The sequence below is a fragment of the Aethina tumida genome, chromosome 4 (assembly GCF_024364675.1).
Source record: "Aethina tumida isolate Nest 87 chromosome 4, icAetTumi1.1, whole genome shotgun sequence".
Lineage (NCBI taxonomy): Eukaryota > Metazoa > Arthropoda > Insecta > Coleoptera > Nitidulidae > Aethina > Aethina tumida.
In genome coordinates, this window is record NC_065438.1 from 25,963,721 (window position 1) to 25,991,236 (window position 27,516).

The window sequence follows — 27,516 nt, forward strand, 5'->3', positions numbered from 1 at the left end:
GGAAATTAGTTAATAATAAAACAATGTTGTGAAAAGTTTATAGGCTAGACGACTGTGATCAATGGTATTTTAAATGCATAGTTCGCCAATGCAATAGACTGCCAAACACAAACCTTCTGTTTGGTATCGTTACGTAGATGATTCTTTCGTAATACGGAAACATGGACAAGAAAAACTAAATTTCTAAAACACCTAAACTCTCAACATAACAACATAATATTCACAATGGAATTGGAGAAGGAGAACCAAATATCTCTTTTGAATGTCCAAGTAACACGGGTAGTTAAACACTTTGACTATAGAGTATACCGGCACCTTACACATTGATTTGTATCTACATGAATTCATCCAGTCAAGGGGTCATCAAAACGTTAACCGAACGAGCCAGTAGGATATGTGTCACATACCATCTTGCTAAAGACAGCACTTAGAAAAAACACTATAATTCAATGGATACAAGCGCTCAGAAATAAGACGAACAATGAGCTGTCATACTAATAGGAAAGAACCACCTAGTGAACGCACGATTGGTTAAACTTTTATCCCATTATATATCTAAAGTTACCGAATTGGCAAAACCCCACAGAAAAAACATGAAATATTCAACACAGACTCAGATCCGATAAAGATGGGAGAGATCCTCAAACGGCTTCTGGGATATACCGTATACTATGCTCCTGTGAAAAAGTACATATCGGTACCACAAAACGTTCAATGGGGACTTGGATTAAAGAACACAAAGGAAACTGCAAACTAAAACAGACAAGTCTACTGTACCTAAGCATGCACTGTTAGATAGAAATCATAACATAATATTCCAAGAAACAACTGCTTGTTTCAACTAGTGGATATCACACTGGGACGATTAGGGAAGCAATTGAGATCCATACACACAAAAATAATAACAGAAATGGAGAAACCCTAAAAGTGTGAAAGAGACATAAACCAGATCAGAACTCTGAGGATGCTAGCCACTTGTGCTAATGAAACGTCAAGAAGTAATTCCAATATAAGTCGACCTACCCGAACAAATATAGATATTCAAACAAAAGCCTTAACCTTTACATTAGTTTTGAAATAACTTTATTTTTTAGAAATTAATTATACAAAGGTTTCTGAATGAAACGTTATTTTTCATTTATTATTAGGAAATATAATTAGATAATACATCAAACGTATGTACATACGTATGTATAAGTTCTTCTAAATAATAAGTCAATTTCTTAAAATAATTTTAATAAAAGTTATTCTACAAAGGCTGTTCAAAGTTTTCTCCATTGACCTACAAGCAAACTTGGGCCCGTCTTACCCAATTTTTTTTTACTTCCGTACGGTAGATAAAAATTGTTTAGGTTACAATAATTGGAAATATTAACTGCACTGCATAACAAAATGCAAAAACAAGGTTTGTTACAAATTTTAATATTTTTTATATCGTTTTCTGTTGGACTTTTATTCAAATTATTTTAAGAAATCGATTTATTATTTAGAAGTGCGTATCTGGTTAACAAATTTCGGATAAGTTATGAAATACTCTGTATAATTAAAAGATTAAATGTTACCTTGCGTGTATCTAATAATATTCAGTTATCATTGTTTTCATAGATACAATTAATATAAATAAACAATTAATCAGTGCGTGATTGAACATACCTAAGTAGTACGTACGTACACTGATATCTATCAAATTATTATCAAAAATAGTTATTGTTGCAAATATTCCTAGAAGAGCGTTTATCGTCCAAATGGAAAACTACTAATTATACTTGATATATAACTTTGGCCCTTTATTTTTGTGCTCTCATTTATTTAAGAATTAAAACTAAATATGGTTTGTACATAGAAACTTACTAAAAACATTCACCTTAAACACCATTTATTTGAACATTTTGATTAAACATTTCAAGGAAAAGTATAAAAACTACAATACACAATGAATAAAACATGTAACCATTAATATTAATTAAGGATACAAAAATTAATTGCCGATTCATTGCAAAAACCAATTTTGCAAGAGAATGTCGAACAATAAAAACTTAGAGCTTATAAACTGCAGAGGTTTTGAAATAAATGGAAGACAGGAAATTCTTTTTAAACCTAGCTCAAACCATAATGAAGGAAACAAATAGTAACGGAATCCTATGATATAATATTTATTTCAAGGCAAAGGTTGCGTTCAAAAAACGAAAACTGCAATTTTCTAAAAAACGCAACTTAATAACCTTCATTTTTTTGAATGAGGCCTACTACATAATATCAAACAATCACGGTCACAATTTTTTTCCATTCCGTAAATCTTGGTTTATTTAATTTTTAATGTTATTGTAAGTTCTATCAGCCGGAAAATTACAATTACATAAATAGTCGCACTCCATCATAAAACGTACTAATTCCATTCTCATTCTCATCTGTGCTGTGCTGTGATAACACGAAATCATGAATTCGGTAAGTTCGGTAATTTGTGTTCAATTGTTGTTACTATTATCTCCACCATTAAAATATTTGGTTGATTTATAATTTTTTAATATATTATAGCTTCGTCCATTTTAACAAATAATTGTATTATTATGAATTCATCATTACAAATTTAATTTGAAAATATGCTATGAATATAAAAAATTCTCATAACTTGATGAAAAATTATGTCTAAAAATTGGACTCAATCTGCGGCAACTTTTTAAAAATTATTTTCCTCTTGTCTCAGAAATCAATATGTCAGGAGACAAAGTACGAAACTATTACTTTAATTTGATTATTTCCCAAACGGGTCTATGTCCGGGTACACATCAATAAAATAAACATTATAGTGATTTTAAATGACCAGTCAATGACCAATAATTAGTGTCCATTGATAATATCTGTTATATCATTAAGACTTTAAACTCTGATTTTTATCTAAGATTGAATCAAATTTTCACCATTTTTAAAAATAATTAGTTATTCGAATATGTAAAAAAATTTAGCCCAATTTTTTTATTAATTAATTTAAAAAAATACTTTTTAGTAATTACAATTGTCCTTGACTGTAATTTTCATGATAAATAGTACATTGAATTCTAAAATTAAAACTCACAAATATTACAGTTTTTCATTTTTTGTATTACATTTATTTAAAAAAATATATATAAAATATGTAATTTTTTTTTATTGGATGTTGAAATGTGTAAATATGTATCAACAAAACTGTTTTTAACCTAAAATAAATAATTTCATAAATATTGATTTATTTGAGCCAATAAATATATAAAAAATATCCAACAATATGCAAAATATATTCTACTTACTTTCTCGTTATGAGAACTTTTTTCCAAAAAGTATAACAACACTAATAAGTATGTCAGCTGCTTCTAAATTCCAAACGACATGGTAATCTCTTAAAAGAACAAAAAATATAATTCTGAATAAACATCGATGTCCCTATTTTCTACTATATTGTGGAATTGTATAATCACATAATACGTTATCTGTACAAACAATGTAACAATGTTGGGTCAATAATGACATTTATTTTTTAATTTTAAAACTGAAATAAATTTAATATATTTAACTTGCTTTTTAATGATAATATAACATTACCTATACTATTAAAAAAACGATATAAGTCAATATTAATTGTCTTAACAAAATAGTGCAATGTTCGCTTGAATGTTTTAATAACAAAATTAAGTAAAACATCAACATGGTCACAACAAAAAATGAATAAATAAACAAATTAACCATTAGGCAATTGTAGAAGATGTTTATATTATATAAAAAGAAAATGCGTCTTTAGCAAAGAAAAGTTAAGCAACTAATTCATATTTAACCATCAAAAAGCCAACATTCCGTCTAGCATTAAATCAACAAACAAAATCACTTCCTGCAAAAGGTAAAAATTAAATTATATAATGGTTTTCGCCGGTAAAAACAGAATGATCGCTTTCTCCTAGTGGAGAGGCAACAAGCGGTCAGTTTTACACATCTTCCGATCTCTCGTCGTCAGTAGCGTTTCCGAGTCCGTGTCCAATTCTAGTGATTAGAAAGCGGTCGCATGTAAACAGGTGTACAGGTGGAAAAAGTGAATTCGATAATGGGTTTGGGGGGAAACATCCCGTCTTGGGTAAGTGTGGCCAAATGAACCAAGATCTTGATTTTTCCCATGGCAAATTATTAGGATGATGAAGGAAATCAAACTACGTTAATAAATTCATCCATTCTATAAAATAGTGTCAAATTACTACAATCTTTTTAATATGTTGAAACACTTATTTTGAATTGACAAATTTTTCTTGACAATTGTGTGTGTTTCCATTTCCTTCCAAAATATTTGAAAAATCAAAACGGATTAACAATGTGTAAGATGTTATCTTTTTTACTAAATCGCAAAATAATATACCACCAACTTATATAAAATCACTCAGTATTTACAAAAAAAAGAATTATTTTTTATGAAAAAAAATTAGTCGGAAATAAAAAGCGAATGTTTTTTGACAAAAAAAATGTAAATGTGTAAAAGATTTGTTCCCTTGTATAGTAATTGTGAAGTAAACTTAATAATATTCTAAAATTTTATTCAAAATCCCTTATGTGGGGTTATTAGTTCAGAATTATTGCTCTGTCAGATCAAGGCATGTCACAGAAGGAAATTGCAAAAGTGATAGGGATCACACAGGGCGGAGTTTCGAAAACCTTTTCAAGGTTTCTGGAGCTGAAAACCCTAAAAAAATAGGCCCAGAAGAAGTCGAGTCACCACAGAAGGACAGGACCGTTTTTAGCTCAAATAACAATATCTCACATAATAAATCCCACAACATCCCATCCCCAGTTTCAAAGACAACTTGTGCAAGCTACAGGTGTTAGTGATTCGGTCGAAACTGTTAGGAAGAGACTTCGCGCTCAAGAATTATTTAACAGAAGAGAGTTAAGAGTTCCACAGCTATCAACGCAAAATGGAAACTGGACAATTGAATATTGGAGAAAAAGAGATCATAAAATGTATTAGATTAATTTTTTCCTAAAATATAATTTACCGCAAAATATATTTTCTGAGAAATTGACATGTTTGTTAGTTGTTCTATATAAAATTTGTTTTAATTATTTTCTCTATAGTTTTGTAGTAATATTGGTTTGGATAATCAGTTTTTTGTTTTAAAAATACTGTTTTTCCAATGAAACACCGTTTCTCATAATTCCATATAAGTTTGGTTGTGTGTATTTTTGAGACAATAGTATAGATTTAATTATTACCTGGTGATCACAATAACAAACAGTTATTGTAATAGATTAATGAAGTAGAGATAAAGTACACATTGTATCATACATACACCTACATACTTTTAGTCAATAAATATTCCCATAAAATATATCAGTTAATCAAATTGTTTAATCATATTTTTTATTTATGTGAATATATTTGTTTAAATTGTAAAACCTAATGTGGAGATAAAGTTATATGTGTATTAGAATACTTGTAACAAAATTGAGTGCAGTATATAATTAATTAGATTTGTTATCAGTTGACACTTGTATCAGAAACTTTGTATCGTTTGCAAGTGAAGAAGAATAACAATGAGTTCAATTAAAGTAGTGTGTAAATATATTTGATTTTCATTATTAATACATTAAATTTCATATATTTCTAGAATCAACAAGTGGCAACGAACGTCAAAGAAGAATCACATCATGTGTCCAGAGATAAACGTGGTCAAATCTTGGGAAAAGGGGACTTCAAAGGTTTTCGTGGTTGCACAATATGGTTCACCGGTATTATACTTTATTAATACTATAAAGCTATATTCTAACAAAATACTCAATAGGTCTATCAGGTGCTGGAAAAACTTCAATTTCGTTCGCCTTGGAGGAATATCTTGTGTCCAACGGAATCCCTTCTTACGGATTAGACGGCGACAATCTAAGGTCTGGGCTAAACAAAAACCTTGGGTTTTCAAAAGAAGACAGAGAAGAAAATATCAGACGAGTTGCAGAAGTGGCAAAACTTTTCGCTGACGCCGGCCACGTATGCTTGTGCAGCTTCGTATCACCGTTCGTTGAGGTGAATATTCAAAAAATCTTATTTTATGCTTTCAATAAAATTCTTTTTCAGGACAGAAATATGGCCAGAAAAATCCATGAGTCTTCCGACCTTCCATTTTTCGAAGTCTTCGTTGATACCCCATTGGAAATATGCGAAAAACGTGATACAAAAGGTTTATACGAAAAAGCCAGGAAGGGTATTATAAAAGGTTTCACTGGCATCGACCAAGAGTACCAAAAACCTGAACATCCTGAGCTAGTACTGAAAACTGCGAACGCTTCTGTTAATGAAACGATGATGTTGGTTATAGAGATGTTAAAAGAAAATGTATGTTTTTATTATTTTATAATGAATCATTTACTGAAGTAATGTTTTCAGGGAATTCTGCCACAGCACCTCCAAAATGACAACATAAATGGATTTGATAGTTCTGCATCTCCAGTGAAGGAATTACTTATCGATGAAAGCCGAATAAAACAAACTATGGATGAAATTCAAAATTTACCCAAAGTATCCTTAACCACTATTGACTTGCAATGGTTACAAGTTCTTAGTGAAGGATGGGCTACTCCACTGAATGGATTTATGAGAGAAGACGAATTTTTACAGGTTAGTATTCAAGTCTTAACAATTATTTTTATTTCACATAATAATTTTTAGACAATTCATTTTAATACATTGGTCAAAAATAATAAAACTTACAATCAAAGTGTTGCAATAGTATTGCCTATTTCCACAGACGATAAAAATCGTATTGACGGTAAAAAATCTGTCGCTTTATATTTTAATGAAGAGTGCTACGCTATTCTCAGAAATATTGAGGTCTATTACCATAGGAAAGAAGAAAGAGTCGCCCGACAATTTGGAACAACTCACAAAGACCACCCTTATATTAAGGTAGTATTTAAGTTCATAAACAAATAATGTTCATACTTACAATCATATTTAAGATTATTTATGAATCTGGTGATTGGCTCCTTGGAGGTGATCTGGAGGTATTAAAAAGAGTTAAATGGAATGACGGATTAGACCAATACAGATTAACACCCAACCAGCTTAGACAGCGTTGCAATAAACTGGGAGCCGATGTGGTGTTTGCCTTCCAACTCCGAAATCCAATTCACAATGGTCATGCTCTTCTCATGACGGACACCAGAAAACAATTAATGGAAAGAGGTTTCAAAAAGCCAGTACTGATTCTAAATCCTCTTGGAGGTTGGACCAAAGACGATGATGTACCATTGAACGTGAGAATGCTCCAACATCAAGCAGTTTTGGAATCTGGCGTTTTGGATAAAGACAGCACCATATTAGCCATATTCCCCAGCCCAATGATGTACGCTGGACCTACTGAAGTAAATTTGAATTATACGTACAATTTTTAGTTTATCTCTAAATAATTTTCACACAGGTTCAATGGCATGCTAAAGCTAGAATGTGTGCCGGTGCTAATTGCTACATTGTGGGCAGAGACCCCGCCGGAGTACCACATCCCGCTGGAAAGGACGCAACTCCAGATGGTAACTTGTTCGAGTCTTCTCACGGCAGTCGCGTTCTTGGAATGGCTCCGGGTCTGGAACAGTTGGAAATAATTCCATTTAGAGTAGCTGCTTACGACACCGTAAACAAAAAGATGACGTTCTTCGAGCCGAATAGAAAGGAGGACTTTGATTTTATTTCGGGGACAAGAATGAGAAGTAAGTACTAATAACGGTCGTAACGGTTTACAAAACGCCATTATCATAAATTAATTATCCAATATAGAGTTTCAAAGTATCATCTGGAGATATAATGTCATAATTTTTTTTAAATTAGAGTTAGTATTCAAGGTGTTCATTGTAAATATTCGAAGTCTGCTGTTTAATGTACAGTTAAACTAATTAAATAAATTTAAGTGGGAATTAATTTACATTTTTATTAATTTCCAGAATTTGCCAGGACAGGAGAAGAACCACCAGAGGGATTTATGGTACCTAAAGCTTGGAAGATTATTGAAGATTATTATCAATCTATTATTAACAGTTAAAATTAACTTATTTGAACAGTATTAATACATTTGGTTTTTGTATGTTCTCAAAATTTGTTATTGTTACTCATGTATATTTAAGTAAATAAATGTTTAATTTAAAATATCAAAGTACTTTAAATTACCCGTAGATTAATACTTTGTTTGTAGTGTTGATAACACTTTTTAATTTTATCTAATTAAATTAAAATACAAAACAATTAATTGCATGTTTACAGCCAGATCTAACATTAAATATAATTTAGTTTCAAAAATAAAACAAAGTATTATACATAATAAATAATACTTTATTACATAATTTACAATAATAAAATATATGAGATATAATTACAAAAGCAAATTCTCACTACTGGTACTTAAATTAGGCAACGATTTAAAAACACAGCTTTTATTTTTAACTATATCAGTCTTTGGAGTATTTTGAAGAGAATATTTTTTTATAGTGTTAGAAGGGCACTCAATATCTAAAGCTATTATGTTAGATTCTACAGAACAATCTTCAACGGAGTGACGATGAGGAGTATCACACAAATCTTCGACGTGGACGTCGGCCTTCTGCAAAGAAGATCTACTTCTTTCGAGATTCTTTTTGCGTTTGACTTCCGTCTCGTTCTCGAAAACATAACACATCGGCATTTCATTTCTTGACGTCGTGTTGGACGAAGGCATGCCACAATCTACAGTCGATACGACTTGAGAGGGAGGTACTTGTTGTCTATAGTCTGAGGAGTATGCGAAGTTTGGAGAGGGCGTCGAGGGTTTCTCAGGAGCATTTTGCACCAGAATTATTCTAAAAAAAATAAATTCTCAAACAAGATTCCATATAATAATATTACATTATTAACATATCTATATTATAAATTGAATAAAATTTGTACATTTAAATGTGTAATGTACATTTGGTGGCTATAGAAATAGTATAAAATATTAAATTTAACATTTTTTTCTTAGAAAGGTTGGTTTAATTCAAATTTTGGCCTGTCAGTATAAAATATTGAAATATTTTATACATTTTTGTTTTTAATTTCAAACAATATATTAACAATTTTTTAATAATACATTAGTATTATATTATTGTGTGTTATTTCCGTGACCAACCACATTGCATATTTATTTTGTTTAAACTTGAATTTAAATATTAGGAGATATTACTTTAAACGCATATATTATTTATATGTTTTGTGTATGTATTTAACAATATTCTTAATAGTTTATTTATTTATTCTTAGCGGGGTTTATATTATTTTATTAAATAAATTCAGTGAGAAAAAAGAAAATACAATATGAAAATGCCCTAACAAAAAAACACTCCTATTATAGACAGACAAATGAAAATCAATAAATAAATTAACTGGGTCACACAATATCAGTGTGTCTAATGGAACAATCAAGTTAAACAAGAATATTCTAACAAAGCTAAGTTAGCACAAATCCTCCAGAATTTAAATAAATACATTCTCCTCCTAATACAAGTTTGGATCCCACATACACTACTAAAACCTTAAAACACGTGGTTTGGGGTTCCTTTCCCTCGCATGCTAAAGAAACATTACAAAAAATTATTAGACATATCGTGAAGGATAAAAAGAAATAACTTGCCAACGATAATTTACATATTAAAATAAACCGATTTGTATATAGACGACATATCGTGAGGGATATAAAGGAACAACTTGCCAACCAACGATAATTTACCAATTACATGGATTTTTATCCATGATAATAACACGATACATACAGTTGTTGAAAGTTGGTTAAAAAATAAAAATGGTGAGATCAATTCCGGATCAATTGTATTGAAACTTTGCCTCACATTACAGCTTGTTATAATGAACAAAGGGTGAGCAGCAAAATATTAACAATTTCATTTATCAAATATATATTTTTCCAAAGTGTGCTATAGACACATTTCGCATTTATTTAAGTACAAAATGAATAATGAGAGAAAAAATATTTTGTATAAAATTAAAGGTGTGCATATGTTAATTAAGATTAAATAGTAAAATATGCAATTTCTCTAGCTACCTACATACATTATATAAAAATGTTCAATACTGTATCAGAATTAATTAAGTAACTGGAATTTTTCTATTTGCATTTATAAAATCAAATTCAAATTTTAATTCAATTTATTATAAATTAATCTACTACATATTATTATTGTATTAATATTGTATAAATACCTGTTGTGCGCCTTCCATCTAGAAATTAAATGTAAGTACTGACGACATTGGATGAACATAAAAATGGCTCCACCAGTGAAACCAACAACCACCACAACTACTTTTGTCCAAAAGGGCCATGCTTAAAAACCCAATAAAAATTAGAAAATATTTAAAGGAAATTGTAAAAGGATAGTTATCTAATAAGCAATATTGGCAAAATCTAAAAATATTTGAAAACGATACACAAACTTAAAGATTAATTGAATATGCATTTTCACCATAAACATGCGTTTAATACAAATATTTAAAATTTAGAATGGTTCGTCGGAGCATGAAATTAAAACAATTAAGAAATTAAAAGTTACTTTAATTGTTAAGAATTTATTGGAGCTGTTGTTCATTGTCAAAACGCATGACCTCATTTTTACAGTCACATTTTTAACTTCATATATTACAATTACACATACTCAATGAATAACACATTTTTTGGTTTCTTACAAAGTTATCTATTACTCAGTCTAAAATTATTTCTTAATAATATGCAGACATACAAAACACTAATTTCTTAATAAATAAATATCTCGTATTTTATCATATATAACTAAATATTTATTAAAAAATAAATTATAATTTTATTACTTTAGATATTTAGAATTCATCATGAAAAAGAAACCAAGCAATTCTCCTTTATGAATATAAACAATATCTTATAAAAAATTACAATAATGACATAAACCAAGATATAAAAAATAATGTTGTTATTTATGAACTGATAATTTTATTTTTAGTCGCATGTTAATTACTGTGGAAATACTTGTGTGATCTATTTTTTAGTAGGACAAACGATACAATTACTAAATTCAATTACAAATACATGTTAAAAAATATAATAGCCAAATATTCAAGAAATAACAATTCATGCAGATAAATTAAAGAAATCATAATACTGACATGATTCAATGAACAAAATAAAAAAGCTGTAGCATTTTGGAAATATTGTCTCTTAATCCCATAAATGACACATTAATCCTTTTGATAATGCAGAATTAAGTCAATTAGTCAGATAATAAACAGTTGTTATTCACAATAAATAGATATAGAACTTTGATATGTTATACATCAAAGCACATAATTATTTAATTTGATAGTTTATTGTTCACCTCAATTGTGTAATATTTAATCAACAGAAAACACATATTAATATCAGAATATAAAGGACATAAGTAGACAACAATGAGATATATAATTTTATAATATAATATACTAATTAGGCCTTAAAACAGTAGTGATAATTAGTTTTTTTTAATAAATAAAGAAATATGTACCTATTAATCCTCTTTGCACCTCTTCAGCAGCCCTATCAATCAACACAAATAGGGACCAAATAACACAAATGGCAGCAACAAAATGAAACAGAATACCACATAACAATCTTCTTCTTTCAACACTGCTCAATTGCAATATCCGCCACTAAATAAATAAAAAATTAGGCAATAAAAAATTAAATATATATTCAGATCCAATACTAACCTCAGAGAGTGGTTTAATTTTTGTATGCAATATGAAATTGAATTTACACAGTTCACATGATCGAGTGTCAGAGGCAGCCAACCACTGCCTGAGACATGATTGGTGCACATACTTCAAGCTTCCTGAACAATAACAGGGTGACAACAAGGGATTGTCGATATCAGCCTCACAATGGCATATCCTACAAATATCTCCGTTGGAGTTGGACAGGGTGGAAGCAGAGTCACACTTTTTCCATTCCACATTTTTCGATGAGTCGGTGTTGTACGCGTTATTCGACATCACTTCATTCTGTTTGACTTGTATGAATACAGGCATCTCACGTTCAACTAGAACGGACAATGTCAGATATTTATGTAACAACAAACTGATCCAAGTTACGTACCTTGCGATTGTTCCCTAGTTACATCGACGGATTATCAACCGACGAACGGACATAATAGGAATGTTTCACTTCATAACTGCATACGGTTTTGTGCTTCGACTTGAATTCTAAATAATTGATAAAATTGTTTTGACATCTGTCACACTGCCAAAATAAATGTCAGCTGTCAAAAACGGGATGCGTAAACACATGTGATCTGGCGACATGCAGGATTTATTTTGATTGAAGTCTATATTTAGATGCATTTGTAATTATTTGCTAATATGCCACGAGAAATCGCACATGCCTGAAAGATAAATTTTAAATATCAGGTGAAAGGCTTGTTTAGACGATGTTGCTACGCGGTGGATCGCCAGCGACAAATTCTAATTGCAAATATTAATTTCAGAAAATGTCTATATGCACAAATTTAAAACAATTATTAGACCACTATTGGATAATCTTAAAGTTTAAGTGGATACAATAATTGGGAGCCAATTGAAATATGTTTAAAGATACATTTTAAACATCAGGTGAAAGGTGTGTTTAGACGGTATTGTATCAAGTCGCATTGCCATCGATAACTAAAAACTTCTAATATAATATATCTCTAAATTCATACACCAATTAAAAAAAATAATTATACCACTATATATAAAAATGGAATCTGTACATAAATATGTTAACAATTTTATGTGATTTTGCCCTAGTTTTTTTTTAAGTTAATTAATTACTTAATAATTAAGTATAACATGGCAAATGTTTATTAGAATTTTTAACTTAAATTTGAGCAAAATTGATTTGAATTTTCTACTGTAGTGCTCATAATTATAGCAACTTATTGAGCTGTACTGTTTGAAATGGATGCCTATAATATTTATATAATAGACAAAATTATAGAAACTTTTTACTTTATGGACTTTGATTAACCCGATCGATTATTTTTAACGATCTTTAGCTTATAATCATTTAATCATTGATCGATGTGAAACTGTAGAAGTAGCTAAGAACTTACAGCTAAATAAATCTATTGTTTCCTGTAATATTAAAAAATACATTTTTTAAGTTTTTATTCTTTAAAATAAAATTAATTAATATTTACAAAAAGTGACACGAACCAAATCAGACTACTGAAGATGCTAGCCACTCGTGCTAGCGAAACGTCAGGAAATAATTCCAACAAACGTCGACCAATAAACCCAAACAATTATAGATATGGAAACAATGGTCTCGAAAGCCTTAATCTTTACAATAGTATTATTGTGCTATTTTTGACAATTTATTCCATAGATTACTTGATTTAAATATTGAATTCATAAAAAATATGATTATTAATTTTTCTACAAAATTATGAATATGTATAATTATATTATGAATTTTATATTATATATAACCACCTCAGGAGGTGCTTATCCAGTGGGGTAATTAGATTTTCTATAAAAAATGACTACTATGAATTCTTTATGCTTAAAAAAATAATCTTGTGAGTTTTGGTCTTGGGCTAAAAAATGTGACATTTACAAATACATATTTTGATGCTTTATAATGTAAAAAATTGTTTAAATCGGACAAAAAATACAAATTTTACCCAGTTTCAAATAGGCTACACTGTATAGATAAAATAATAAAATATGAACAAAAATAGGTATTTAACTTTGAATGTAAGCGTATTATGTTTAATAATTAAAAATCAAAATTTATTTATGTGATTTCAGTTTTATTTTTTTTTATTTTTGTTTTTCTAGTTTAGTGGTTTCGACTTTCGACTAACCATTGTGAACGAACCTTAACCGCCTCAATCAGCTATATTACAGGTTGCCAAAAGTTCAAATTCGTGGGTCCCGCAGTGTCACACACAGATGTCGCCAGACCATAACCTCTGTTGTTACTAGTATTGATTTTGACGAATAATAAACACATCCAGAACATAAATAGGACTTTTTAAAGGTGCAAGTGGTGATTTTGCGGGATCGGTGAACGGAAAAAAAGTGGTATCCCAGATGTCGGAAGTACGCAAACGACGGGATTCCGATCCGAAACCACCGGAGTCGGCGGAAAGCGATCATGTAAGTAAAAAATCCTAATTGAATTTTGTAATAAGGACATTCGGAGCAGTTTTTCAATTAAACGACGACCGTTTATTTAATTTAATGAGGCCAACCGGGAAATAATCAATTAACGCACGTCAATTTTGTGATTTCAACACTAATATAATAAAACTTACATACCATTGAAATGTTTATTTTTCCTCAATCACAAGATAATTTCTGAAAAATTATATCTGAATTTTCGTGGTACTTGACCGACTAAAATTAAATGTGTGTTTGTAATTGATTTCTAATCTAACTCAATCGGGATTTTGAATTGGCTGAAATAAATTGCTAATGAAATTGTGACATGTGATGTGTGAATAAATTTAATCCATGAAAACGGTTTCAAATATTTTACTTTTACTTCTTGAAATCTTGAATGTTCCATTTACGTATGTGTAAAATACATGAGCAAGAGTTACAAATGTTTTCAAGGTAATAAATTACTTGAAATGTTGAATTTTATGCTTTATTTATTTTAATAGTTGAACTATGTTTAGAATATTTCCGTCAGATTTTCATTTAATAATAAATAATTTGTAACATATGTAGTCTTTCCATTTAGATTTATAATGTCAACAACTAAACTAAAAAATTTTACATTATTAAAATATGAATAATTGATTTTATTGTTATTTGCAATTTTAAACATTAAAATTAGTTTCCTCTATTGTGTTTAAAGTAGACTCCTTTTTTCGAATAACAACAAAATATTGAATTAAAAGTAATTTCGTGTAATATCTTATCAAAAGTTATAAAAGGTATTATAATTAATGATGTTTAATTATGCTATAATTGTTTGGGGTATTAGAAATCCTTATAATACATTATACATAATTGTACACAATTGAATATTGTACACAAAATTTTACAAAACATTTTTCTAAAAAATACCTAAAACTCAAAATCACGTTGTTACTACTAAAAATTGTTACCTTCAACTGCATTAGAAGAAAGAGTAATTATTTTGAATTAAAAAGGGATCTAATTCAAAACTGACCTATCTAAGTGACTAGTGTGAAGAGTGACCTATATGATGTGATAGATCTAAGTTCACACCACGTCATTTGAGCATTCTATACAAATGACTGATATCGTATGTCATGCGATGAAGTTATTTTGGGGAACGTACAATACACATTAAAATTCACAGAACTTCGCAATCCTTCGTTGATGTTGCACGTGGATTTGAATTGAATTGAGAAATTAGCATTCCAAATAAATAGGTTCTGATGACGATTATGAAAGAGACGAACAATAATCACTTGGTCCATTGTAATTTTGATGAATCACATATTTACTGTTATCAATTTTGTTAAAATGTTTTTTAATGGAATATCTATTATTGCCCCAATTAAACGTTTTAAACTAATATCGACGTTTTTATCGAGGTTCTGTGGCCTATGATGCATTTATTCTTGCCCAATTTGCCAAAAATACTTTGTTTATAACACTATTATCAAGTCTGGGACGTTTGTATTATTATATTATATTCAGTGGTGGCCAAGGAAATAGCATTAAATGCTTCATTATATTCTACCAAAATCAAAATAATTTTTTGAAAAATTTATATTTGTTAAATAATTTATACATAAGTTGAAACAATATTGTTTCCGGTAAACGGTGACGCAAATATTCAATAAAATATTGGCAATTCTCGTTTGAAATTAAATTACACGATTCCTCAATTAATAACGACAATTCATGTAAATTTGATGCTTTTTGTTGTTTTAATCGAGATCGCATATCGTATCACAAGTTTTCAATTGCTTTTAGACCCGGATGTCGCCCAATCGAGAATTTCAATATTTTTATCTTTTAAACAATTTCGATGCATGACTCGTATCATTATCAAGCATAAAAATGTATGTAATTGGTATATTATGATTGGCAAATGGTTCCGTTACATCTCTCGTGACGAAATGGACCATTTTACTAATAATTTTTGTAATTGTCCTATACCATGCCAAGGAAAGGAACCTCCTCTACCGTGTTTTAAAGATTTACTAGTTATCTGGGAGGACGATGAATGTATTTTTTATCATTTGATCTTATTCTATTGAAAATCACTTCAATGTACCCTTCGCTAAAATTCTGGAGGACAATCAATACATTTTCGTGCAAACTTTTAGTCTTGTTCGAATATTCTTTTTCGATACCAATGATTTCTTTACTGAAATATATCCTTGCATGTTTTGTTCATTCAGTCAACGTCTGATTGTTATATTAGACACCCTGATATTGTATCACACAATTAATTAATATTTTATTTACGTAGAGGACGAGAAAGGATGTCGTTCACTGATTTTTCCAATTTGTCTGTTAGACCTTGATGTTTCATTATTATTTTCCTCTTCTCTGGAGTTTATTAAATATAAATCCTACTAAGAATAAATTCTATTCATTAAGAGTATTGTTAAATACATCCACAAAACAAAAATACATTTGGATGTGTTATTTCTTTGGCTACCAAATCAGACTAATATTGCCTTTAAAGTAATATCTCCGACGTTATGATGTGTAACATGTTATGATGTGTAACATAAAAGCCAAAAAGTTGGACAAAATTTGCTATTTCTCTGGATTATATACATGAATATATGGATTATTCTATTGTACTTTTACAGTCAACAGAAGCCGTATAGTGATAAAATACTAATTAAATTGTCTATTATAAGTCACTTGAGTTTAGTCACGAATTTTGATGTGAAGTGCGAATTCATATCGACTATATTTTAAATGCGTCTAGTCGGAAAATTTGAATACAATGACAGTAAAAAATATTTTACACGTTATCTACAGATGTTTAAATAATGATATCACACATATTCAAACTAATTTTTTAGTAACACATACAATTTTGTAATGATCAGTTTCTTAATGTAATTTTCAATTTTTCGTTTACATAATGTTTGTTTACCCATCTCAATCGTACTCCTTTTTTAACTAATTAATTTTTGCCCGAGGTAACGTTACAAAGTACACGGACAATTCTGGTAACCAGTTGTCTGTTGCCACACAATTCTCAAGTGTCGCATAACGAGTTCTATGGATAATTTAATTTATCTCGTTTGTCAATATACTATAATGGTGTATAAATACGTTGGAAAATCGATAAACTGAATGGAGACTAAACGAGTCCCCACGTAATTTAATTTAGTTCTAAACAGATCGTTTATTATGACTTAATTATTTTTTTATGATAGAAAGTACTAAATTGCCTAAGGAGTGTTATTGTTAACTATTTTATATTACCTAATATTTATTAATGTATTTTTAATGTAATGAAAATTGAATACACGACGACCTGTTTCTTAATGGAAAATTAATAACACTATGGATTTTGAGAAATTTAATCCACTTCCTCCGAAATACAATTTTTTGCGAAATATGAATCCACATTAAGGTCTATAAAAGCTGTTTTATTTTATTGGGCATTTTCTCTATTTTTTTAATTATAGAGGATACGTAGACGCATATTTTAAACCATTGTACAACTTCATAGCTTTAATAATTCAGTAACAATGAAATATTGAACGAAAAAATATAATTATTATCTTTTTTCCTTGATTTCTAATTGAAGGCAAGAATTACAGGAAATGATAACGAAATAAACATTCACAACTTGGTGATAAAGAGGGCAGGTCCATAAACAAACATCCAATATTAAGAATTCGAGAAATACACTCATTTAAAGTAAAAAATAAAGTATTATACAACTCTATAGATTTTATTCTATAACTGAAGTTAAATGAATCATTTTAGTAATTTTTAACTTCAATATATGTTAAAATATAAAAAATAAAATATAAAATTAAAACAACATAAAATATAAAATATGTTATTAATAAAAATAAATATTCACCTAATGTCCAACATTAATCACATTAAAATGATCAAATGCTTTATGATTATTAACATCGAGAGTTATTTATCGGGTCTAGATTTATATGTAGAGAGTTTAATATTATAATCACACACTGGTTTAAAATGTTCTTGTATCCAAAAATAGACTTCTGTGTACTAACACATACCCTATTTTTGTTAAAACATTTCTTTTTTGTTATTTTTGAAAAAAGGGGACTAACTAAAAGCATTAACCCCATTAACATGGTTTAATCCCATGTAAAATTTTACTGTTGAGAAGTTCATTTCCATCTAATACGTCTTTTCATATAAACCAGTGTAATTACTGATTTTTTTAAAAATATTCTTAATACTTTTAATTATTCAAACTAATTAAACAAATAATATTAAAATCCTGAGACTAAAAGAGTTTTGTTTCTTTTCAGATTGACAGTGAAGATGACAAAATTGAACAGAAACTATCGACCGATTTATCCAGCACCATTCCCAGTGGTACGGACAAGGCACCCGGTCTATTGGCCACCTGTTTGCAAGATCTCCCCGACAAATGGCGAAATTGGGTGATACGGGGCATTTTTAGTTTGATCATGATAGGTTTCTTCTTTTTAGTCATATACGGAGGTCCCCTAGCTCTTATGTTAACCGTAAGTTTTTAATATCATAATTGACTTTCACTAAATTGAATTTTTTTTGTTTTACAGACTCTGATGGTCCAAGTTAAATGTTTCCAAGAGATCATTAACATCGGTTATGCGGTTTACCGCATACATGGATTGCCGTGGTTCAGATCCCTTTCCTGGTATTTCCTAATCACCTCCAACTATTTCTTTTATGGGGAGAATCTGGTTGATTACTTTGGAGTAGCCATTAATAAAACTGTAAGTTACTACAGGCGAAATAATTTTTTGATGGAAAAGTGGCACATCAAATCATAATATTAACGACATTGTATCTATTCAGTAATATAAACGATTAAATAATCAGTCGTTAACAATGGAATTTAATTCATTTGACATAATTTTAATCGAGTTGTTTATTAACCAACCGTTTTTTATTAACCGACTATTGCACACATGCAAAATTAAAATGAGCCGTGGGTTTTATTACATTATTAACAGTGCAGCTTTTAATCTTCAAATAAAAATGTGCACGATCATTTTATTACTTTCAATTGCTATCTATATATGCCATAATAGACATCATCAAACCTAGTTTGTGTTTAGAGATCCTTAAATGGGATGTTTTTGGTTGTTATGGGTATTTCCTGACCAGATCGAGAAAAAGCGTCATGTGTCAATTTTTTAAAAATGTATAATATATTTGATATATCTAATTGCTTCTGAAATATATAGGAATACTGACTAATTGACGAATGTTTAAAATTATTGTCTATGAAACATTTGTAAAACTACCAAATACGATATTTTATTTGAAAATTTGTAGTCCCAATTTTTATGAGAGTATGTGTGAATATAAAAGTTTGTTGTTAAAAACATGTTCGTTGTTAAAATCAAAATATTATATATTATATTTATATATTATACCTAAATCAAAATAATATATACTTAATTTATATCTTAAACAAAATAAATGTGAGATGTGACTGGTCACAGAAATGATACACTTTTGAAGAAAATATTTGTCAAATAATTTATACATAACTTTAAACAAAATTGTTAATATTTTGTTGAGTACCCATTGTTTGTTTTGACCACTTGTAAACGGTGAGGGAAAGATTCAATAAAATATCGGCAATGGTCTCGAGATTGCATGTTGTTCCATAAGATTTCAATTATATTTAGATCCGGAGTTTACTGACTGAACAAAATTTTAATTAAATCCTTTTATGAAATATCTTACAAAATGTTTGATTTTAAATTATATATTTTTGGAAAGCGTGATTAAGGCATACTAGTTTCTAGAGAAAATAAAAATCATATATTTAAAATTGTAACATGATAAGGTAAAGTTTTAAACATTTTATGGAAGACATTAATTAAAAAACTTCTATCCACAAACTTTTGAACTACATACATATGCATAATACATGTGTATAACTTATTTTTTAACACTAACAATGTCATGTGTTTAAGAAAGTGGACTGTGGAACTTATTATAAAATGTTATATATTCGCTTGCGGCGAGTGTGTGAGATTGGAGGGGATAGTAGTAAAAACTGTGCGAGTGTTCAATTGTGACACAGTAAATAAATGTTTTCTGATGTGTTATTGCAACAGATTCGCATCATTAATTTTTGACAAATTAAGAATATTGCTTATTCACGTTATGTATTTTGAATCGAATATTAATGTATACAACTTTTTTATAGTTACAGTTCTTATTGTTTAATTCGTATAATAATTGTTGTCCTAATTCTAATATATTTATTCTAAAAGGTATTTTACTCAATTATCATATAATATGTTGGAAATTAAGAATTATACTCTATCATACGAAAGTTTTTACCATATCGTATTCGTATTATAAGTTAAATGTATAATTAAAGTAAACAAATAAATTCAAAAATAAGAATATATTTAATAAAACAAATTATTAGTATTAAATGTCTATTTGAACAAAATATATTGTAAATACTTCTATAAATAACAACTAAAATGAAACATAATATTTAAATACAAAATTATAAAATATAATTGGTATTGTTTAATATTAAAAAGAAATCTTACATTTTAGTGAGGTTGGATGTTGGATATACTAAATAAAATGTTCCATTAAGACAAGCTATTTTGAATTAAAAAACTACATCATGAGCAGTTCAAATATCAAATAATTATGAGCAGTTTCTCATATACAAGATTCTCAAAAAATGAAAAACAAAATAGTAGTTATTAGTGATAATTAGAATTTTAAATTTAATAACAGTTTTAAATTTAGACATATCTCTATATTATTGTTCCCTTGTTCGTGTAAAAATATAATTCGCATTCGCGTTTCACCAGAAATGTTTCGAGGCATCTTTACCTTTCGACAGTGCAAGGTAGATTAGCGGAGTGAGCGGGGAGTATGTGCTGGGGGCCGGCCGATAATGCACCGCAAGCGATTTTGAATTCGAGGTGTAACTGCAGATCTGACGCTGACTGTATATATATATATATATATATATATATATATATATATATATATCAAGAATATAAAATATTATAATTTGTGCTTAGATTTTAATCTCTCAAGAATTTATGAATAATATGAATTTTCTAGGACTTCTTGAGGGTGTTGGTGATCTACCACAGATTCATCTCCTTTTGTTTATACTGCGGAGGCTTTGTCTGGTTTGTACTTAGTCTGGTGAAGAAGTACTACATGAAACAGTTCTCGCTCTTCGCCTGGACCCACGTTGCCCTTTTGATCGTTGTGATCCAATCATATTTAATTATCAAGAACATATTCGAGGGAATGATATGGTTCATCGTGCCGGTCTCGATGATCATTTGCAACGACATAATGGCTTATGTGTTCGGTTTCTTCTTCGGTAAGACACCACTCATCAAACTCAGTCCGAAGAAAACATGGGAAGGCTTTATTGGCGGTGGAATATCCACTGTCATCTTTGGATTTGGTGTAAGCAATTGCATCTACTCGTTATTTAAAATTTTACGTTGTGTTTTTTGCAGATTTCGTATGTCATGTGCCAATATCCATATTTCGTGTGTCCTGTTGAATATAAAGAATCGTCTGATGGCATGGGATTGGATTGTGAACCAGGAGCACTATTCAGACTTACTAGCTACAATTTGCCATCCTTTTTAACTGGAATATTGTCCTTGGTAAATATTTAATGATTGAATAGTTATGAAAAATACATGCATAATTGTTTTTACAGTTTGGTTTACCTGACACCATCTCAGTGTACCCCTTCATGATACACTCGCTAGCCCTGTCAGTTTTCAGCAGTGTTATTGGTCCATTCGGCGGCTTCTTTGCTTCTGGTTTCAAACGAGCATTCAAAATAAAGGTAAACATTTTATTCGGCGTCTGTTTTATAATAAGTAATACAATTTAATTATTCCAGGACTTTGGTGATGTAATTCCTGGCCACGGGGGTATTATGGACCGATTTGACTGTCAATTTCTCATGGCAACCTTCGTTAACGTCTACATTAGTAGCTTCATTCAAACCGACAGTCCACAGAAACTCCTCTCTCAAGTCTTGTACATGAAACCCGAACAGCAACTTCAACTATTCCACATGCTGAAGGAATCTCTAGAAAATAGAAATATTCTGGCGGTGGCCAATCCCTAAGCGGATGGTAATACTTGAGTTTTGCTCTCTACGCCGGAAAATCAATTTGACTGGAAGAATACCCTGGTGGGTCCAAAATATAAGCGAGTAATTATTAAGAGAGCCCGTGCAATTTTGTAAAGTGTACCTTTAAAAAGAGACAACCCAAATTAACGTATTTATTGTTTTAATTTATGTTTTAGCAATGTGGATTATTATAAATATTGTTCTAGTCATAGTTTCATAAATTGTAATCAAGTATTGGTATTGAATGTTTTGTGCTTCCCAATTACTAGTCTGAAATTGTTTTCAATTATCTCCAATCCAATTATATCCACTGCTCATCAATTTATAGATCGCCGGATCTATTTTAGGAATTGATTGTTTTATTAATATTAGTTTTAACTGTACTTATTTACATGTTAAGCATGCATTTACTTTGTCAAGTAGGCAATGTTGTATACCATATACTATAGCTATTAAACTTCACAAAAATCATTGAAAGTAAGAAATATTAATGCAATAGTCGTGCATTTGTTTTATCATACATATCAACTTGATTGTTTCATAAAACGCTTCTTCTGATATAAGCTTAAACATCTAATTCCTGCTTAAAAACAGATGAACACTGCATTGTATTTTAAAATTCACTACAAAATAGTATTTAGGACAGGGTACGAAATTGACTGATAACTGGGAAGGCTGCAGTATTCTATTGATTTTTGTGTTGTTCTAAAAGCTATTCTTGTTATTTATATTTACATGATTCCAATTAAAATAATTTATCTATATATACACGTATTATTTTCTTCTTATATTTTGTTAAAAAAATCTACAGGTTATATATTTTTATTTTATTATATACGTACACACGTGCCCTTATTGATGTGATTTGTTTGGTTCTTAGAAAGTTTCCTTATTGTTGAATTGTTTATATGTATATCGAGTATATAAAATACAGGGGCAATGGAAAGTATTATGTTCCTTTTTAAGTGTTTAATATATAAGTACATCTTTATGAACAACATGTTTGGTTTTATAAACCATTTTATAGAGTATGATCCCAAGATTATATAAATGTTATAGTGAGATGATGTTATTTAAGCATTTATTGTGTCTAGAAATGTGAATTATATTCGTTAGATGTATACATATTGTAGACTGTGCTTTATTCAATGTAAATAGCATTGTGGTCAATAAACTCCAATATCTACTTATTTATTATTTATTTCATATGAAATTTTCATGAATTAAAAGAATTGCCAACAAATCTAAGTATCAAACACAACAAAACAACGTCAAAACAAACAGGAAACTAAAACGAAAATATTTAGTGGTCAATCACTGATTTAAATTTCCTTCAAAAGAATACAATTTTTGCGTAACCTTATCTCTCTGGGTAACATTATATTCATCCTTGAATGTTTTTTAACAAGCAACACTAAATTTTTAAAATATATTGACGGCACAAGCAACTTTACTGACTAAAATAAGGTTTGCAAAATTTCCGTAGTCTTAGGTTAAACACATCTAATTATTCTTTTCTGTATCCTAAAAACAATAATTGCGTTTTTTTAAGGAACCTCAGAAATTGATTGAATTTGGGAAAAGTAAAACACTGATAAATATTGATTCATCTAATATATCTCCATAAAATTTCGAGATATTTTTTATTTTATTTATTTATTTTAATGAATTTATTATTTTTTTACTATTAATCTTTTCATATCCTTTGTACAATTTAGAAGAAAAAATTACTACATTTTTAAAATATTTCAGATTTAACGTTTGAAGAAAGTTAAAGTCATTTCCATACAATACAAAATTAAACAGATAAAATAATGTAGACAAAGTCTGAATATGTCGATATGTTATTAACTCTGGACGAATGTTATGGACATCCACGTGCTGCTATAAAATGATATGTAGAAAAATATTCTAGGAAAAATTTATCTAGTTACAAAACCTTTTTTTTTCACTGATTGGCATTTTACTTGAAAAAAGAAAAAATTAGAATTACAGATAGAGGAATACCAAGGACAGTTAGACAGTTGCAATGAGGACTATATTTTACATTTAAAAGACATTCATCACAACAAACTAATATTTAATTCAAAATTAAGGCCAAAATCTACTTGCAATATAATCAATAATTTGAATTAAATAATGTATGCATTTGAAATAACTACTATTTAAAAATTAATTTTATTTTAAAACAATTTTAACAGATATAAAAAGGTTAACAAACATATACAATTTATTTAGCACTTAATATTCTTCCTCTATTTCATCTTCATAAGAATCCGTACCAACTTCTTCATAATCCTTTTCTAGTGCTGCTAAATCTTCTCGTGCTTCAGCGAACTCTCCCTCCTCCATTCCTTCACCCACGTACCAATGAACGAACGCCCGTTTTCCGTACATGTAATCGAATTTCTGATTGAGGCGAGACCAGGCTTCAACAATAGCTGTGGTGTTCGACAACATGGTAACAGCACGCTGAACATTGGCCAAGTCACCTCCTGGTACCACAGTGGGTGGTTGATAATTGATTCCGACTTTAAATCCTGTCGGACACCAGTCTACAAAGTTAATAGTTCTTTTCGTTTTGATTAGTGATATGGCACCATTGACATCTTTGGGTACGACGTCGCCTCTATACAACAAGCAACAAGCCATGTACTTGCCCTTGCGCAAGTCGCATTTCACCATTTGATTTTCTTGTTGGAAACAAGCGTTTGTGAGTTGGGCAACCGACAGTTGTTCGTGGAAGGCTTTCTCCGCTGATATTACCGGAGCATATGTAACCAACGGGAAGTGAATTCGAGGATAGGGTACCAGATTAGTTTGGAATTCATTAATGTCTACATTAAGAGCACCATCGAACCGGAGAGACGCTGTGATCGACGAGACAATTTGACCAATGAGTCTGTTTAAGTTAGTATATGATGGCCGTTCAATATCTAGCTTATTATTACATATTTCATAGATGGCTTCGTTGTCTACCATGAATGAACAATCGGCATGTTCTAATGTGGTATGCGTGCATAGAACAGAATTATACGGTTCGACAACAGCCGTCGATATTCTGGGTGCAGGATATACAGCAAATTCCAGTTTAGATTTTTTGCCATAATCAACAGACATACGTTCCATCAGTAACGACGTAAAACCGGAGCCAGTTCCACCACCGAATGAATGAAACACCAAAAATCCTTGAAGACCCTCACAATTATCAGACAATTTACGTATTCTATCCATTACCAAATCGATGATTTCCTTGCCAACTGAATAATGACCTCTAGCATAGTTATTTGCAGCATCCTCTTTGCCATTAATAAGTTGCTCCGGATGAAACAGATGACGGTAGTTTCCCGTTCTTAATTCGTCTATAACCGAAGGCTCCAAATCTGCAAAAACAGTCCTCGGAACGTATCTACCGCAACCCGTTTCGCTGAAGAAGGTGCCAAAGCTTTGGTCTACGGGTGAATCATTAACTTTCATTTGACCGTCAGGTTGTATACCGTGTTCTAGACAATAGAGCTCCCAACAGGCGTTGCCCATTTGGACTCCGGCCTGTCCAACGTGGATAGATATGCATTCCCGCTGAAAACAATTTTGCAATTTAAATGTTTGCTAGACAATAGTCGTATTCGGACACAGTTCAAATTTTTTGACCACACGGCGGATTTATCCTTCTAGAAAATTAAATTTACGAGATGTTCTCAATGGCCTTGTGCTCTAATTGTAATGAATCAAATTTGTAAGGTGTATTTCAAACTAGAGTTATTTATTAACAATCTCTAGAAATTTAAATCACTTATTATATCATTAGATATCAAATGTTTTTACTTCACTAAGTATACAAGTACTGATAACCAAATCGCCTTGTGGTCGAGACATTCGGAAATGTTCAACCATTTAACGATGATGTTAATACTTAAATTTTAGAATCATTAGTAAATACACATACTCATATTTATTCTTCTTCTCTTATTCTTATTTAATTCTAATCAATGGTTCCCACATGTATAAAATTCTTATTTTTAATGTTTGTAATACGTTAACTAGATTAATGTAAATTAAATTTTATTTATATATAGCTTATTGTTACTTTTGACCCTGAATTGTAAAATACTTATTTGTATCATCATTAACTCACCATTGTGATATTTCAAAAACACGACGGTTAAACTTTTACACTAAACGGGACAAACACCAGTAAATTTATAACGGAAAGTGATTTTTGAATTTTTTTATTCTAAATTACAGGTGGACGCAATGTTAAAAAATTATATAAAGGGTGGTCCTTAGATAGTGAATCAAACTTATTTATTTATTTACTAACCAAGTATTTTATCAAAAGTCGGCTGAATACTAATTGAAATGGTAAAGCTCATTAACCGTAAATGAATTGTCCTATTATAAATTATTTGCGTTATAAACTTCGTCGGGATAATACATAAATTCGCATTTTATGATTTTTTTCAGGAAATCATAAAAGGAATTAAGCGAATTATTGATAATAATAATATATTTCCTTAAATTGTTTTTATTGGAGTACACCCAGTCCATCTGAGGACTGCAATAAAATGCAATAACTTATCAAAGCTCAAAAGTTTGTTGAATCGCTCTTTCGTATTTTACTTAGATTTTGTGTTATCCCAATCTTGTGTTTCTTCTAAATAGTTTTCATCTCCCAAAACTTTTAAATTTATCTCGAATATAGTAAATTAAAAAAGAAATTCTTGAGATATCTCATTTAAAATTGAAATTTTCACTCTCTATTTAACGCTATTTTCTAATTAAAATAGGTTGAGTAATTAAGAAAATTATAACAAGAGTTAACAAGATAACATGTAATAGAGAATAAAAATATCTTTCAAATGAGATATCACCCTACTCATTAAAAAAGTAATTGATATGCTCAGACGAAGACTGAATGAACAAAACTTGCAAATATATATTTCAGTAAAGAAAGAGAATATTCGAAGACTAAAAGTTTGCACAAAGATGCAATTGAATTATTTTGATTCGAATAAAATAAAATGGGAGAATAATGTAATAATAATTTTAAATAAAATATAAATTATTGCATTCTAATTAAGAGCGGCATTAACTAGAAAAGGAATCAAACATTCAGTACTAAATTGTTCGTGGGCAATTTTTTTATGGAACTGGTCCTCACTACGGAGCTCATATTTATAGCAAATTTAATAAT

At 29.6% G+C, this 27,516-nt stretch overlaps 4 protein-coding genes across 4 annotated transcripts; 2 read left to right on the forward strand and 2 right to left on the reverse strand.

Moving 5' to 3' along the window:
* Window positions 1-3,991: 3,991 nt before the first annotated feature.
* Window positions 3,992-8,120, forward strand: LOC109596044 (bifunctional 3'-phosphoadenosine 5'-phosphosulfate synthase-like). The gene is made up of 9 exons (XM_020011498.2): window positions 3,992-4,099; window positions 5,622-5,742; window positions 5,796-6,031; window positions 6,083-6,340; window positions 6,392-6,622; window positions 6,674-6,910; window positions 6,964-7,368; window positions 7,425-7,710; window positions 7,942-8,120. Exons 1-9 carry the CDS (start codon window positions 4,070-4,072, stop codon window positions 8,037-8,039), a joined length of 1,902 nt encoding a protein of 633 aa, XP_019867057.2. The 5' UTR covers window positions 3,992-4,069; the 3' UTR covers window positions 8,040-8,120.
* Window positions 8,121-8,305: 185 nt separating this feature from the next.
* Window positions 8,306-12,327, reverse strand: LOC109596048 (E3 ubiquitin-protein ligase MARCHF8). Its single transcript, XM_020011504.2, has 5 exons — window positions 12,120-12,327; window positions 11,735-12,063; window positions 11,530-11,674; window positions 10,223-10,343; window positions 8,306-8,829 (listed from the first exon to the last, which is right to left on the reverse strand). Exons 2-5 carry the CDS (start codon window positions 12,050-12,052, stop codon window positions 8,367-8,369), a joined length of 1,047 nt encoding a protein of 348 aa, XP_019867063.1. The 5' UTR covers window positions 12,053-12,063; window positions 12,120-12,327; the 3' UTR covers window positions 8,306-8,366.
* A 1,631-nt stretch (window positions 12,328-13,958) lies between these two features.
* On the forward strand, window positions 13,959-23,512 carry LOC109596045 (phosphatidate cytidylyltransferase, photoreceptor-specific). Its single transcript, XM_020011499.2, has 7 exons — window positions 13,959-14,164; window positions 18,481-18,699; window positions 18,757-18,933; window positions 21,275-21,634; window positions 21,688-21,840; window positions 21,897-22,028; window positions 22,086-23,512. The coding sequence occupies exons 1-7, from the start codon at window positions 14,099-14,101 to the stop codon at window positions 22,314-22,316; spliced, it is 1,338 nt and encodes a 445-aa protein (XP_019867058.1). The 5' UTR covers window positions 13,959-14,098; the 3' UTR covers window positions 22,317-23,512.
* A 969-nt stretch (window positions 23,513-24,481) lies between these two features.
* LOC109596053 (tubulin alpha-1A chain-like) lies at window positions 24,482-26,547 on the reverse strand. Its single transcript, XM_049966664.1, has 2 exons — window positions 26,458-26,547; window positions 24,482-25,901 (listed from the first exon to the last, which is right to left on the reverse strand). Exons 1-2 carry the CDS (start codon window positions 26,458-26,460, stop codon window positions 24,564-24,566), a joined length of 1,341 nt encoding a protein of 446 aa, XP_049822621.1. The 5' UTR covers window positions 26,461-26,547; the 3' UTR covers window positions 24,482-24,563.
* Between the last annotated feature and the right edge of the window lie 969 nt (window positions 26,548-27,516).

Excerpts from the sequence above, each read along its gene's own strand:
- LOC109596044 (XM_020011498.2), top strand. The coding sequence starts at position 4,070 with ATGGGTTTGGGGGGAAACATCCCGTCTTGG. Across the intron at positions 4,100-5,621 it reads GGGGAAACATCCCGTCTTGG|AATCAACAAGTGGCAACGAA; the intron begins GTAAGTGTGGCC and ends ATATATTTCTAG. Across the intron at positions 6,623-6,673 it reads GAGAAGACGAATTTTTACAG|ACAATTCATTTTAATACATT; the intron begins GTTAGTATTCAA and ends AATAATTTTTAG.
- LOC109596048 (XM_020011504.2), bottom strand. The coding sequence starts at position 12,052 with ATGCCTGTATTCATACAAGTCAAACAGAATGAAGTGATGTCGAATAAC. Across the intron at positions 11,675-11,734 it reads AAATTAAACCACTCTCTGAG|TGGCGGATATTGCAATTGAG; the intron begins GTTAGTATTGGA and ends TTATTTATTTAG. Across the intron at positions 10,344-11,529 it reads GGTGCAAAGAGGATTAATAG|CATGGCCCTTTTGGACAAAA; the intron begins GTACATATTTCT and ends TGGGTTTTTAAG.
- LOC109596045 (XM_020011499.2), top strand. The coding sequence starts at position 14,099 with ATGTCGGAAGTACGCAAACGACGGGATTCCGATCCGAAACCACCGGAG. Across the intron at positions 21,841-21,896 it reads TAACTGGAATATTGTCCTTG|TTTGGTTTACCTGACACCAT; the intron begins GTAAATATTTAA and ends TTGTTTTTACAG. Across the intron at positions 22,029-22,085 it reads AACGAGCATTCAAAATAAAG|GACTTTGGTGATGTAATTCC; the intron begins GTAAACATTTTA and ends TAATTATTCCAG.